Source organism: Lycium barbarum, chromosome 11 (genome assembly GCF_019175385.1).
Source record: "Lycium barbarum isolate Lr01 chromosome 11, ASM1917538v2, whole genome shotgun sequence".
In the NCBI taxonomy this organism is placed as follows: domain Eukaryota; kingdom Viridiplantae; phylum Streptophyta; class Magnoliopsida; order Solanales; family Solanaceae; genus Lycium; species Lycium barbarum.
In genome coordinates this window covers 123,405,551-123,419,405 of record NC_083347.1, presented here as the reverse complement: position 1 = coordinate 123,419,405, position 13,855 = coordinate 123,405,551, and the positions used below count along the sequence as shown (strand labels likewise).

At 33.4% G+C, this 13,855-nt stretch overlaps 1 protein-coding gene across 2 annotated transcripts; it reads left to right on the top strand.

Annotated features, from left to right (window-relative positions):
• Window positions 1-1,310: 1,310 nt before the first annotated feature.
• LOC132617745 (cellulose synthase-like protein G2) lies at window positions 1,311-9,448 on the top strand. 2 transcript variants are annotated; one of them, XM_060332819.1, is made up of 9 exons: window positions 1,315-1,775; window positions 3,140-3,337; window positions 4,582-4,668; window positions 5,321-5,440; window positions 6,138-6,350; window positions 6,696-6,795; window positions 6,912-7,072; window positions 7,869-8,219; window positions 8,845-9,448. In XM_060332819.1, exons 1-9 carry the CDS (start codon window positions 1,389-1,391, stop codon window positions 9,388-9,390), a joined length of 2,163 nt encoding a protein of 720 aa, XP_060188802.1. In that variant the 5' UTR covers window positions 1,315-1,388; the 3' UTR covers window positions 9,391-9,448. The 2 variants fall into 2 exon arrangements, with proteins under 2 accessions (XP_060188803.1, XP_060188802.1); XM_060332820.1 differs by lacking the exons at window positions 6,696-6,795; window positions 6,912-7,072 and having other exon boundaries at window positions 1,311-1,775.
• The last annotated feature ends 4,407 nt before the right edge of the window (window positions 9,449-13,855 follow it).

Below are 13,855 nucleotides of genomic sequence, written 5' to 3'. Positions count from 1 at the left end.
TTATGTGGAACGAAATGATCACAATTGATAATCTACAAAAGCAATTCTAACTCAAAGATCAGCCAACCATAATTAAAAATAAAATAGAAGAAAATTTAAAAAATCAATGCATGATATTTAAAAAAATTAAAAAAGCAATGCATGATATTAAAAGAAAATTAAAAAATAAATAAATCAATGCATGATATTAAAATAACATCTGAATAAATTCAAAACAAAAATTAGGCTTTAAAGCAAACCTCTGCCTTAAGGCCTAACTTTTGCCCAAATAGACCTAATTTTGGCCAACTGTTAGGCCTCAAGGTAGAGGTTTCACGAAAGTCTTGCCTTGCGATTTTTTTTTTTACTGAGCAGGGGTTCGAATCCAGGATCCGGGATATTTTCGATCACTTTTTTAAGCGGAAGGCAAAAATTAAAGACCAGCAATTTGAGGGGCAAAAATTAAAGACCAGTGCGTTTGAAGGGAAATCCGAACAAAATAATGTAAGATAATAGCTTGGGCCCGTGCCCAGCACGGGCTAATCCCACTAATATATATATACATACTCCCTTTGTTTCAATTTATGTGGACTTATTACTATTTGGGGAGTCTACGAGCTGGCTCTTTGACAACTTTTTCCTTATATTTTTCTAAATTATTTGAATCATAAAGTATCAGTGCCAAGTCAATACCACGTCAGCATTTTTGTTTACATGTTCAACTTTATACAAGTTAATTCTCTCCTTTCTTTTTCTCCTAAATTTAGCACATATATGGAGACCGATTTCTCGTTCAGTTTTTCCGGAAAATTTGCCGCCGGACAATGAACTTTGCAAGAAGGATCAAATACACTTCTGAATTTTGCGAGAAGAATCAAATATACTCCTGAACTTTAGGAGAAGGATGAAATATAACCTTCAACTTTGCGAGAATGATCAAATAAACTCATATGGGGCTTTTATTTTAATAAAATAATATAATTTAAAATCAATTTTTTCACTTTTGTCAGCCAAAATGGTATATCTGAGCCATTTGTATAACGACAGTAGTGCAAATAAGTCACCTTTTTTTAGTAAGAAGCGGAGCTAATATTTTGAGATTATTGATGCTCAATTCTAGAGGACTTAATTTATTGGAAAAAGGTTCAAATATATCCTGAATTATACGATTTACAGCAAATATATCATCCCAATAATTTACTTTCTCTAAAACTGGAATTAATAAAATTAAAATCTTAATCTCTTACTATTGTAGAGAGAGTAAAAGTTCCATTCATATGATATGACTCCATTTTTCTATCAAACAAAAACAAACTTTTAAATTTTAATCTCCCCATAAAAGACCTCCTCCTCCTCCTTCTTCTCCTCCTCCTTCAACAAAAAAACAAAGTACAACAACAAAAAAAAAAATGGAAACTCTACCTCTACAAAAGTGCACAGAGCACAAATTTTCAGCCACAATAAACAGAACTCACACTTTCATTCACTCAATAGCAATACTCTTCATGCTATATTACAGACTTATAATCAATCTCACCACAATTCACATCTCATTTGTACCTTATTGGTTCCTAATTTTCACTTCCGAATTAATTCTCTCCTTCATCTGGCTACTTGACTCAGCAAATACATGGACACCGGTTTCTCGTTCCGTCTTCCCGGAAAACTTACCGCCGGACGATCAACTTCCGGCCATCGACGTGTTTATTTGTACGGCTGATCCTAAAAAGGAACCAGCGTTAGGTGTTGTTAACACTGTTTTATCGGCCATGGCTATTGATTATCCACCCGAAAAGGTGACTTGTTAATTCATATGACACCATTTGACTTGACATGAAGTTTAAGAAAGGAGCAATTTGCAGGATTGTCCTTTGGTGGGGGGTGGTCTTTAATTTTTGCCCTTCAAAATGGTGGTTTCTAACTTTTGCCCATCGCTGAAATTCTGCCTGAAGGCAGAAGTTACACATGGACAAAATTTGTAAATTTTTGGTCATGTAAATTTTATCTTACAATTTTTTTTTTATTGAGTTGGGGTTTGAACCCACAACCTCGGGTATTAGGTGAAGGGCAACTAATTTTGAAGGGCAAAAATTAAAGACCACTCCAAATGAAGGTCAATGCGCGCAAAGATAAGTTAAGAAAGAAAGAAAGAGTTTTGAAATGTGTGATTCAATATAAGTCTTATATAAATGTGTGGTTATAGTTATTTCTAAAGATAAAAAGGTAACATAATTTTTAAGACAGATCAAAAAGGAAATAGTGTCACATAAACGGGGAATAGAGGGAGTACTATTCTTTACCATGTCTGAACTTTTGTGTGTATGGCATGCCAGAAAACCATTATTTTCTATTGAAAATGTTTAGCTACTATTTTCACATATATTTTAATTGAATTGTAGGGATAGTGTTTAATTTTCACACGATAAAATTAGGAAGTTTCTGATCTTTTTAGTGGGAACATGTTACTCACCATTCCAGTAAATTGGTTCAGTAAGAATGAGGTGGGAAAATCATATAACAATAAATTTTCAATTGATTTGCAGTGGGAAAAGTCTCTTGTTTCTATTAATATGTGACACATTTTGCTTTTCGAGATTCAAATTGAAAGAACTTTGACAGATATTTTAAGATGTATTTTTTTTTATCAAATTGATATGAGAAAAGTTGCAACTTATATTCTCTCCTTCCTCTTTCTCCTAAACTTAAATATATAAATTTTAATCTAATCCAATTTAGTTTTAAAATTTAATTGTATTGACTATTGAAAAGCAAAAAATTTCACGTAAATTGAGATGCGAGAGTAGTTCTATTAACTTTATAAAGTATGCACATGAAATGCAAATAGGTGACCGAAACAACCTAACGGTGGTTTATTTCGATTTTTCTTCTTCTTAAATTGTTGAAGTATATTTCAATACTAATTATCATGTGAAACTCGTGAAAATGTAATACTTTTGACTTTACTTTTCACGTTTTCTTTGACTGTTAGTTTGTCTCAGTACCTAACAGTCTCAGTACTAAGTGATACTAATATTGTATCAATCCTTACATCTCCGACAACGGGTGGAGTGACAACTAATTTTGGTATGTTGGGGATATCATTATTAAACAAGTTTGGATTTAATTTAATTTTTAAATATATAAATTTTAATCTTAATAGGTGACGGTGTATCTATCCGATGACGGCAGTTCGGTTTTAACGTTGTGTGCGATACGTGAAGCGTGGAAATTTGGGGAACTTTGGATCCCATTTTGTAAGGAATTTGATGTGAAGAGGATTTCCCCTGACGTATTTTTTCAAGCAGTTGATGAAATTAATGGCAGCAAGGAGTACTTGCAGGAAAGAGAAAAAATTCAGGTCAGTGGCCAAATAAAAAAAATTTAATGCCTCAGTTTCGATTATGTGAACCTATTATCTTATTAGTCTGTACCAAAAAGAATGACCTCTTATATATTTGAAAATAATTTATCTTTATGATGTTTTATATCAGCCGAATCTTCTAATGGTAAAACAAAATTATTATGAATATACTTTCTTAATTTTTAATTTATGCACATTCATTTCTAAAAAAAAAAAAAAAAAAAATTAACTTAAACTGTTTATGTTGCCAGAAACTTTTATATCCGTCAGGTAAATTCATAAACCAGAGAGGTAAGTTGCTTATTTTGGCAACTTAAACCAACCTATTTTAACATAGGTAAGTTGCCAAAATAGGTTATTTGAGGGTAATGTTAAATCCCTCTGGTTCATAAATCCAACCTATATGAAACTATTTTGGCAACTTACCTCTGTAAATAGTATTTGTTATTTGATGGTAATGTCAAAATCCAACCTATTTTAAAATCCAACCAATAAAATCATAAATTAGAGGGATTTATGACCTCTTATATTTTTTCTCCATTTTTCTCAAGTGCATGCTTGGATGACACTGCTGTTTTAAATTCTAAAGGCTTATATTAAATTGACTTAAACAAACATTCTAACCACAGTTAAGAATTTATCTTAAGAAATTATGCTTCAGGATAATCTTAACTTCCAAAAATTTAGTAACATATTAATATCATTATTTTCATTATCATTATCATCAGCATCATCCTTTAGAGAATCTTTTAGAAATAATAAGTTTGTGCAGAAAGCAAGCAGTAAAAAACTTTAACATAGTAAAGTTTTGTCAGTTATTGATTAAAAAAGTAGGGATTTTATTTGGTTTGTTATTATCTTTTAGAAATGATAAGTTTGTGCAGAAAGTAATGCAGTAAAAAACATAATTTAACCTTGTACAGTTTACTAAAGTTGGAGCTTTATAATGCACTTCGTAACATTTATTTCTCCGTTTAAAAAAAAATGACATTATTTCTTTATTAGTGCGCTAAAAAATTCACTAGCTCTTTATTTGATTTGGTTAGTACATTACTTTTAGTGTTGATTTCTCTTTATTATGGATACCCAATGTTTTTTACACGACGTTTAAATACATAGGTGGAATCATAAAATTTTCAATAAATATTAAATTTGAACTCATTATTTTTTAAAGTATAACTAATCGATACTAAAAATCTTAATGGTCGAATTCATTTGATAGTTCGCATCTATGTACGCAGAAAGAGTACGAGGTGTTCAAGGAGCGGTTGAAGAAAGCTCAAGAAAATGGAGGGATAGAGGAAAGACACTTTGGTCCAAATATTGAGGTACATTTTCACCTTAGTAATTAAAAATTAAAGTGAAAATAAATGTATGTATAGAATATATATCTCGTGCATTCATTAATTTGGTATAAATATCGGCTACGAATAAATTTTTATTCTTATCCTCAGTAACAATTCATATTTATAGAGCAAAAACACCTCTAAATGGAGGATAGTTGCCTCACTAAAGCCCTCAATGGAAGTACATTTTCTTTATATCACATGCTATATTTAGCAAACTATATTAGCTTGTCATAATCAAATAATAATAAAAAGTTGATATACATACTCGTGACTCATGATCAAGTGATTAAAAAAAAAAAAAAACATATGTGGTGTTTTATTTGGTCACGTGCAGCAAATCTGAACAAAAAATTTCCTAAATTCTTATGCATGAGTGATAAGAATCAAATCACGAGATTGCATATATAATTATAAACAAACAAAACATGAGTCTCATCAAACTATTTAAGGTTTGTTTGGATTGTGAACAAGCTAAATAATGGAATTATAACACGGGGATTAAATAATAACATAATTATTTAGTAGATTATATTTTAGTGATTGATGATTGGTTCATCAGAATTTTCACGTTGTTTTTCCTTTTGTCTTAAATTTTTATTAACATTATTGCCTATATGTTCTTGTCTTGCAGATAATAGGGCAGGGAGGCAAAAATAATGGCAAAGCTAAAATACCATCTCTTGTTTATGTTTCAAGGGAGAAAAATCCTTCTCATCCTCACCATTTCAAAGCTGGAGCTCTCAATGTTCTTGTACAACTCTGTTTCACATTTTTCATGAATAGCTATTACCTCGTTTCAATTTATGTATCTTACTTTACTTTTTAATTAGTCAAAAAAAAAATTACTTTTTAGGCTATATATAGTATATCTTTTATTATAAGATTCCCAGCCCGCTTTACCCTTTATAATGCTCTCTTAGGAATTACAGGACATGCATATTTAAGATTAGAAGTTTTAAAAGCCTTCTTTAAATTTATATTCTTAAGCTTCGTATCTAGCCAAACGAACACGCATAAAATGAAATAGAGAGAGTATTTTTTTTTTTTTTTGGTTTATGAAGACCTCTGTTATGTTGCTACTAGCAAATGCCACTACTTTTGGTTTTGGATTTCCCAAATCATTCCCTATAGAATCACGAGTTGGAGCAGTGGAACAGTCACTAACGCTTGTGTCAGTGTAGGTCATGCCTACATTACACCCGCTTGGGTGTGGGCTTTGGCCCTTCCCCCAACCCCATGTGAACGCTAGATGTTTCGTGCATCATTCTCTCCACAAGAGATTTGGACCATTTCTTTTTCATGATCCTTTGATAAAGACTCTTTATTATAAACAGGAGGCAAAACTAATAAACATTTCTCCAGTATTAACTTGTTTTATTTTTCTTATTTATTTTTATTAATTTTTTGGAAATGTGACTATGTGTAATTAATGATTCTTTTTTGTGCAGCTTAGAGTATCTGGGATAATAAGCAACTCCCCTTACATACTAATGTTGGATTGTGATATGCACTCCAATGATCCTTCTTCAGCTAGACAAGCAATGTGCTTTCACCTTGATCCCAAAATCTCTCCCTCACTTGCTTTTGTCCAGTTTCCTCAAAGATTTCACAACATTAGCAAGAAAGATATTTATGATTCTGCCTTAAGAGCTATTTTTGTGGTAAGTAATTCATATCTCTACATTATTTATGCACTGATGGTGTAAAAAAAATATTCACATAATCAGGTAATAAACCTACATAAGATAAAAGTTCAATGAGTTAAGGTTATATATATATATAGTTAGTATAACAAATTTTCTGCTAGAAACACGCATCTTTTTCACAAAATATTGACAGAATTTGCAGAAAATATGCTCGTCAGAAACATTTCCGACGGATATCCATTAGAAATCTCAAATTCCCGACAACGTTTTGACGGGAACATCCGTGGAAACTCTGTAAATATATATGAAACACTTGATGTATAACTAAGATTTTGATTTGTTACTATATATATATATTAGCTCAAGTGGCCAGGGATGGATGGGCTCATAGGACCTATATTGTCTGGTTCATGCCTTTATATAAAGAGGAAGGCTCTATATGGGAATGCTACACACAATGGTATTCCTCAAATTACAAAAATGTTCCCTAATAAATTGTTGGGCATTAATTTGTCCCTTGAAAAAGTTCTCCTATAAACTCTGTAGTAATCACAATTCTTTAACTTGTTTAATCAGACATGGATCTTAGTGAGATGAAGAAGTGTTTTGGTCCCTCAAATGAGTTCCTAAATACTCTTAAAAGCACTAATCATAAGGAATTTGCTGACAATAAGATTCAAGAAGCAAAAATTTTAGCCTCTTGCACCTATGAACAGGATTCACAATGGGGAGAGCAGGCAAGTTCAACATCAATTCTATCAACTCTATCCTTTCCAATTTATGTGGCATAAGTTGATTGGATACGAAACACAAAAAATAAAGAAAGACTTTTGAAGTTTATGATTGTAAACATGTATATGCTACTTCCTTTTTTCCAATTTATGTTCTGCACTTTCTGTCTAGTTTCTATTCTATCCTAAAAAGAATGATTTTGTTTAGTCTGTCATATTCTCAATATTTAGAAATACTTTTTTTATAACTGTGGTTCCGGGCCAGCCTGCACGCATCTCATAATTACAAGGTTATCTACTACCTCCCATCAGCACAAGTACTGGGTAAATCTGTTCACCAAGGCTTTGACAGATAAGAAGACACCACCTAGTATTTTCGCCTCGCTGGATTTGAACATGAGAACCCATAGTTCTCAACCCACTTCCTTAACCATTAAGTCACACACTCACACCCTTGGATGCATATTTAGAAACAATTTAACTTTAAACTTCTCATTTCATCTTTGATGAGATGATCCACCCACATATATATCTATGGCTTGTTTTTAGACCACAAATTTCAAAAGTCTTTTCTTAAATTCCATGTTTAGTGCAAAGTGCATCACATAAAATGGGATAGAGGGAGTATGGGATTCTTATGCTATACAAGCATGTCATTGGGGGTAAAAAAAAAAAAGGTGTTGTTTTCGAAACGGACTAAAAAAGATAGTGCCACTTAAAATGGAATGGAGGGAGTAATTAACTTCTCTTATTCTATCATATTTGTGCTAATTTTGATTGATTGGCTTGATTATACATATAGATAGGATTCATGTACCGTTCAGTGGTGGAAGACTACTTCACAAGTTTCATTTTGCATTGCAAAGGCTGGAAATCTGTCTTTTACAACCCCACAAGGCCAGCATTTTTAGGCAGTGCTACAACAAATTTGAACGACACATTAGTTCAAGGCACAAGATGGAGTTCTGGTCTAACTGAAGTTTTGTTCTCAAGATTTTGTCCACTCATCTATGGCTTGAAATCAAGAATACCTCTTGTTGAATGCACGTGTTATGCTTACCTTGCTACTCAGGCTCTCTATTGCTTCCCAGCTTGGTTTTTAGCTATCATTCCTCAGCTTTGTCTCCTAAATGGCATTCCCATTTATCCTAAGGTAAGAAAAAATATGATCATTATCAAGATTTAACTTATTATATACGCTCATAGCGCAAAAATATTTAAACGATCGGTTTATTTTAACGTGTCGTGGCAAGTAACCAGCTTCTTTATTTTCTGAGTTCTGAATCCCCCACTTTTTACATATGGGTACCAATGGTTATCTTCTAATATGTATGATCTAATGCTGTCTAAGTTTCGTTGGACTGTTAGCATATAGAAGTTAAATTCAAATCTAAATAGATTTAACTTATATACACCGAGAGTCTACGTTGCTCAGACTCTTAAATATGCCACCGGATCCTCCAAAAGTAGTGTATCTATGGAGGATCCAACATGATTGTGGTGACAATTTGGAGTGTTCGAGCAACATAGTTGACAATATAATTTTTTTTGCACTATCACTATATTTTAATATGTTGTGACAGGTAACCTGTCTTATTTTCTTGGTTACTAATACCACTTCTGTTGAATGACTACCTGCAATTATCGTTTAGGTTACTTGATAGTGATAAATTTGCATTATATTGTTAGTGTATAGAAGTTAAACTCTAACTTTTGATTACCCAAGACAATTATTTCTTAGAAGATAGACTTGATAGAAACTATTATTGTTTTCACAGGTCTCAAGTCCATGGTTCATTGTATATTCTTTTCTTTTCTTGTCAACACTTTCCAAGTACTTATGGGATGTTGTCCACTCTGGAGGAACAATGAGAACATGGTGGAATGAGTGGAGGGTATGGATGATAAAGTCAATAACAGCTTATTTCTATGGAACTTTGGATGCAATCTTGAAGTTAATTGGCTTTAGAAAAGCAAGTTTTTTGCCAACAAATAAGGTTGTTGATGATGAAAGCTTGAAGAGATACCAAATTGGAATTTATGATTTTCAAGCATCTAAGATGCTAATAGTCCCTTTGGTTACATTAGTCATATTGAATATGATTTCCTTCATTTGGGGAATTGGAAAAGTGATTTTTGAAGGGAGATTTAGTGATTTTTTTGGCCAAGTGTTCCTCTCATTTTTCATCTTGATGGTGAATTATCCTATAATTGAAGGGATGATACTGAGGAAAGACAAAGGAAGCATTCCACTCTCTGTGACTATCTTGTCTAGTCTGCTTTCTTTTTCTCTCTTGTTCCTTGGTTCTATTTTTCTTATGTAAGATGATATATTTAGCTTAAGATAGACAATATATTTATTGATCTCTATTTTCCACTTCAGTTTTGTCTCATTTACGTAGTAATGCTCATTTTAACTGTGTGTATATACTATCACTTCAGAAGCATATACAAGGCGAGAAGAAAGGTTCATATAGCTTATCGTATTCTGAATCTAAACATTAATGAACCTATTTGAAGTGGCCCATTCGTATCAGAGAAGCCCATGTATGAATAATGTCGCATTCACAATTTCTTTTCTCCTCGATATAATGTGTGTCATTTCTAACTCTTTTAGTGATAGACATTTATGTATACATAAACTGTAGGGATCAAATGGATTGTAATAGAATTCCGAATTTGAACCCATAATGTTCGAACCTTGGATCCGCCTCTGACTCCAGCAATAACATTTTACAGTATAAAGGCACCACATATAACAGCTGCAAGTTTATTTTGTTGTCAAGTTGCAACTGTTATATGTGGCCTCAGTTGAACACTCCAAATTGGAGGGCATACTTGTCAACTGAGGCCAAGTTTGAGGTCCTGTTTATGTATTATGCCTTTTCGATATGAGTCCGAATTAGTCGAATTCCAAAAAAATATCGGACATCGGGTGGGAAGAAAGAGGTGTAGGCCATGGAAACTTAACATACAAACGAATTGCTTACCCTAGCTAGGAATATACTGCATTGATCTCATTATAGGACCTTGGTCAAGATTTTCAAGTTGTTTTACTCCCTCTGTTCTAATTTATGTGAAATACATTTCTTTTTAATATGTCTAAAAAATTTCATAGTTTTCGGAATCTTGTTAATCTATTTATATTTAGAAATAACGTCCGCTGGGCACTTTTCGTCACCATCTTGGGAAAACAGCTAGCATCCTAAAGTTTCAAAGTTTGCAGTGAAACTCTAGGATATTGAATTTTTACTTGTGAATTTTGTAACTCTATAGGACAATAGTTGTTTTTCTATTGCATGGGTGGAAGTGCTCTTGGTCAGACTGTAGCGACCTATTTTTAGTAGGGTCTTTAGTATTTTGATTAGAGTATGGGTCACAAGGGTGTAGAGCGTACCGCCCTGGCAAACAATCTCGAGTCTGTTTATAGTCGTGATTGTTATCATAATCAACAAGATTGAAATTTTGAGGAAAAAACTTTGAATAGGAAGATGATCCTCCCGATCATTCTATTTGTGAATTTTACCCCTTTATTTTCTCACATTTAGTTTTTCATTTGCAGCTTGTATAGCAGCGACCACAATTTACTTCTTGCTGTGCTCAATAGGGTGCCAAGCTGGTTATGGATTTCTTTGCAGATCAAAACTGAGAATATTATTAGGTTTGCCAAAGGAAGCATGCAAGGATAACATAGTGCATAGTTGTTGCTGTTTTTGTGCAATTTGCCAAGAGCATAGAGAACTTAAACTGCATGGAGCTGATCCCACCATTGGTAATGATTTAACTTTTCACGTAGTGAAGATCAGAGTTTAGGTTATATGCGTTGACACTGTCATATTGCTCAAATTCTTCAAGATTGCGGCTATATTCGTGTGGGATTCTTTAAAATATAAATATTTTTGAAAGATCCGGTACACACCCCATAGTACCATTTGTAAAGTGTCCAAGCACCATAGTTTATAACTAAACTTTCATAAAGTGAAGATCAGAGTTTAAGTTACATATGTGTCGACAATTATATTGTTCAAACTCTTTGAAAATGTTATCGTACTCGTGTTAGATCTTTCAAAAACACAGTATTTTTGAAGGATCTGATACACACCCGACAGCATTTTGAAGAGTCTGAGCAACATAGACAGACAAAACATATAACTTAAACTCTGATCTTCATTGTTAGCCTATATGGCTCGGATTCCTCAAAAGTACTGATTTTCTTGTTAGTTAAAATTGAATTTTTCAAGTGATTGTTTTTCTACTCACAAGACATCAACTCTATTATAGCGAAATGCCAAATACAATTTCAAATTTTAAGTACTATTTTTCAATGCAATTTAAATTAAATAAATTTAAACAAATTTATGACCAAACAACGCCTACTGACTTGTTTGATTGTTTGGTAATTGTACAAGGTTGGAAAGCAAATGTAGAGAATTGGGGAAGCCAAGCGGTAACTGTGCCTCCCTTCTTTGAACCGCGAATGATGCGTTAGGCCGACTGTTAGAGATGGCAATGGGCCGAGCCAGGTTCAGGCTTATTGGACCGACTCTATTGTGTTTTCGTAAAGCATTGTATGTCCCATAATAGGTCCCATTCTTCTACTTTTTTTCGAAAGTGGATGACTATTCATAGCTATTACCTTGACACCAGAATGTCGCTAGCAACCAGAGGCGGACCTACGTGGAACGATTGGAGTGCACGTGCACTCCCACCCTTCGGAAAAAATTATGTATATATATGTGTATATACCTTGAGAAATTAATATATATTTAATTGTGCACTCTAACAAACGAAAGTGTCTTTGGGGCACGTTGGTTGCAACTGCTGCTTCCCTTACATGTCACCACAGATCGAACCCGAATGTCACTTTTAATTATTTTTTTGAGCCTATTTTTAGGAAAACAATAAGCGTTAAATGAGCACGCCCAGATTCGAACCTGTACTGTCACCGCATGTTGCACAACCTTAGCTACTGAGCTATCTCTTTCATTTGCTTCATTGTGTTAAATTTTATTTATTACACATATTTGACCTATATACTTGTATTTTCGTCACTACTACGCTATTAGTGACCGGTCCGACGCAGTATTATCCCTCAGTCGTCATTAAAATTTTCATTGGCGTTTATGTTAAGATAATAGTGTCCCCGCTGTCTTAAAATCCTGAGTCCGCCTCTGCTAGCAACCTCCAGTAGTTAGAAGCTCTCTAGGACTTCCTATATCTATTAGTTGGTAGTTGAGTTTATGTTAGTACTCACTCTTTGTACTCTATCTATTGATGTATTAGTGTATGTAAATCGATCAATGAAGAATACAAGTCTTTCTATTCTCTAAAGTGCAGCTTAATATGGTATCAGACACCGGCTTTGATTTCTTGTTGTGGTGAAACATGATAATTAAGGCTAAAGTTAGTCAAATACCGCTCCTATTTAATATTTTTTAAGGGACGTGTGAAACAAAAAAGCGACATATAATTTGAGACGGAGGGAGTAGCACTTAGTAGACAATTTCTAGTGCCTACCTTCAATTCAAAGAGCCTGTTTGATTTAGCTAATTGAAGAGCATCAAGCGTTAAAGTCAATTTTACAAATAAATAATTCCATGATTGAGTAGAAGTATCAAGTTGAAAATGACTATTTTTTTCATCAAAATTTGAAAGGTTTTAAAGTTGTTTACTCTAAAACTAAGTTGATTATTGGAAACTTTTAATTCTAAATCGGAAAAGGGCTAAATTTGCCCTTCAACTATACAAAATTGCATGGATACGCCGGTCGTTTAGACGTTGGCTCACACATGCCCCTACCGTTACAATTTGGGCTACTCGTGCAGTTACACTAACATAACCCATTTTAAACCCAGATCCCACTTATTTTAACCCAAACCCACTAACCCGCCCCAAAAAAACCTAATTAAAATAATAAAACCCCGTTCTTATTTCCCCCTTCTTCTTCACCTCTTAATTTCATCTTCAATGGAGATTTTTCGATTTCTGAATTAGGATTGTAAATTCCCCTTAGATTGAGTGATATTTTAAGTTGTTTAGCTCTACTGTTTGATTTTGCTCTATTATTGCTAATGAAATGTCGCAAAATTCGAGCTCTTCAAATAGCCATGGTAGAGTTTGTGGATGTGGAGTTGCCGCACTCCATTTGACTTTGTGGACTCCAAATTATCCCGGGAGACGCTTTTTCAGTTGTCATAAGCCCGATGTAAGTTATCTCTTCTCTTTTTCATTGTGTAATTCTTTTGCCAGATTTGTAATCAAATCTTTTTGTGTTTGTTTTTATGTTTGGCTACAGGCGTTATCATGTGGATATTGGCTCTGGGAAGATAAAAAAAATTCAGCAAGAGCTATCCAACTGATCAACAAATTGAAATGTGAAAAGGATGCTCTCATTAGTGAAAATAATATTTTGAGGAGGGAATATTGACTCTCTTTAACTTGAAGCTTTGAAGGAAATTGTAGATGAACTTGAGGCCAACACTTCGACAATTCATAATGAGGATTTTAAGGAAATTGTAAATGAACTTGAGGCCAATTCTTCAGCTATTCATAATGAGGATTTTAAAGAAAATTGGAGATGAACTTGAGGCGAACTCTTCTACTATTGATAATGAGACTTTTAAGGAAGTAGTGGATGAGCTTGATGCTTCCTCTTCTATTGATAATGAAGATTTTAAAGAAGTAGTGGATGTGGTTGATGCTTCTTCTATTGATGGAAGAGTTGAGAATTTTGTGGGGAAAAGTTTATCTTGTGTTATTGGGTTGCTTTTTGGTTTGTGTTTAGTTACA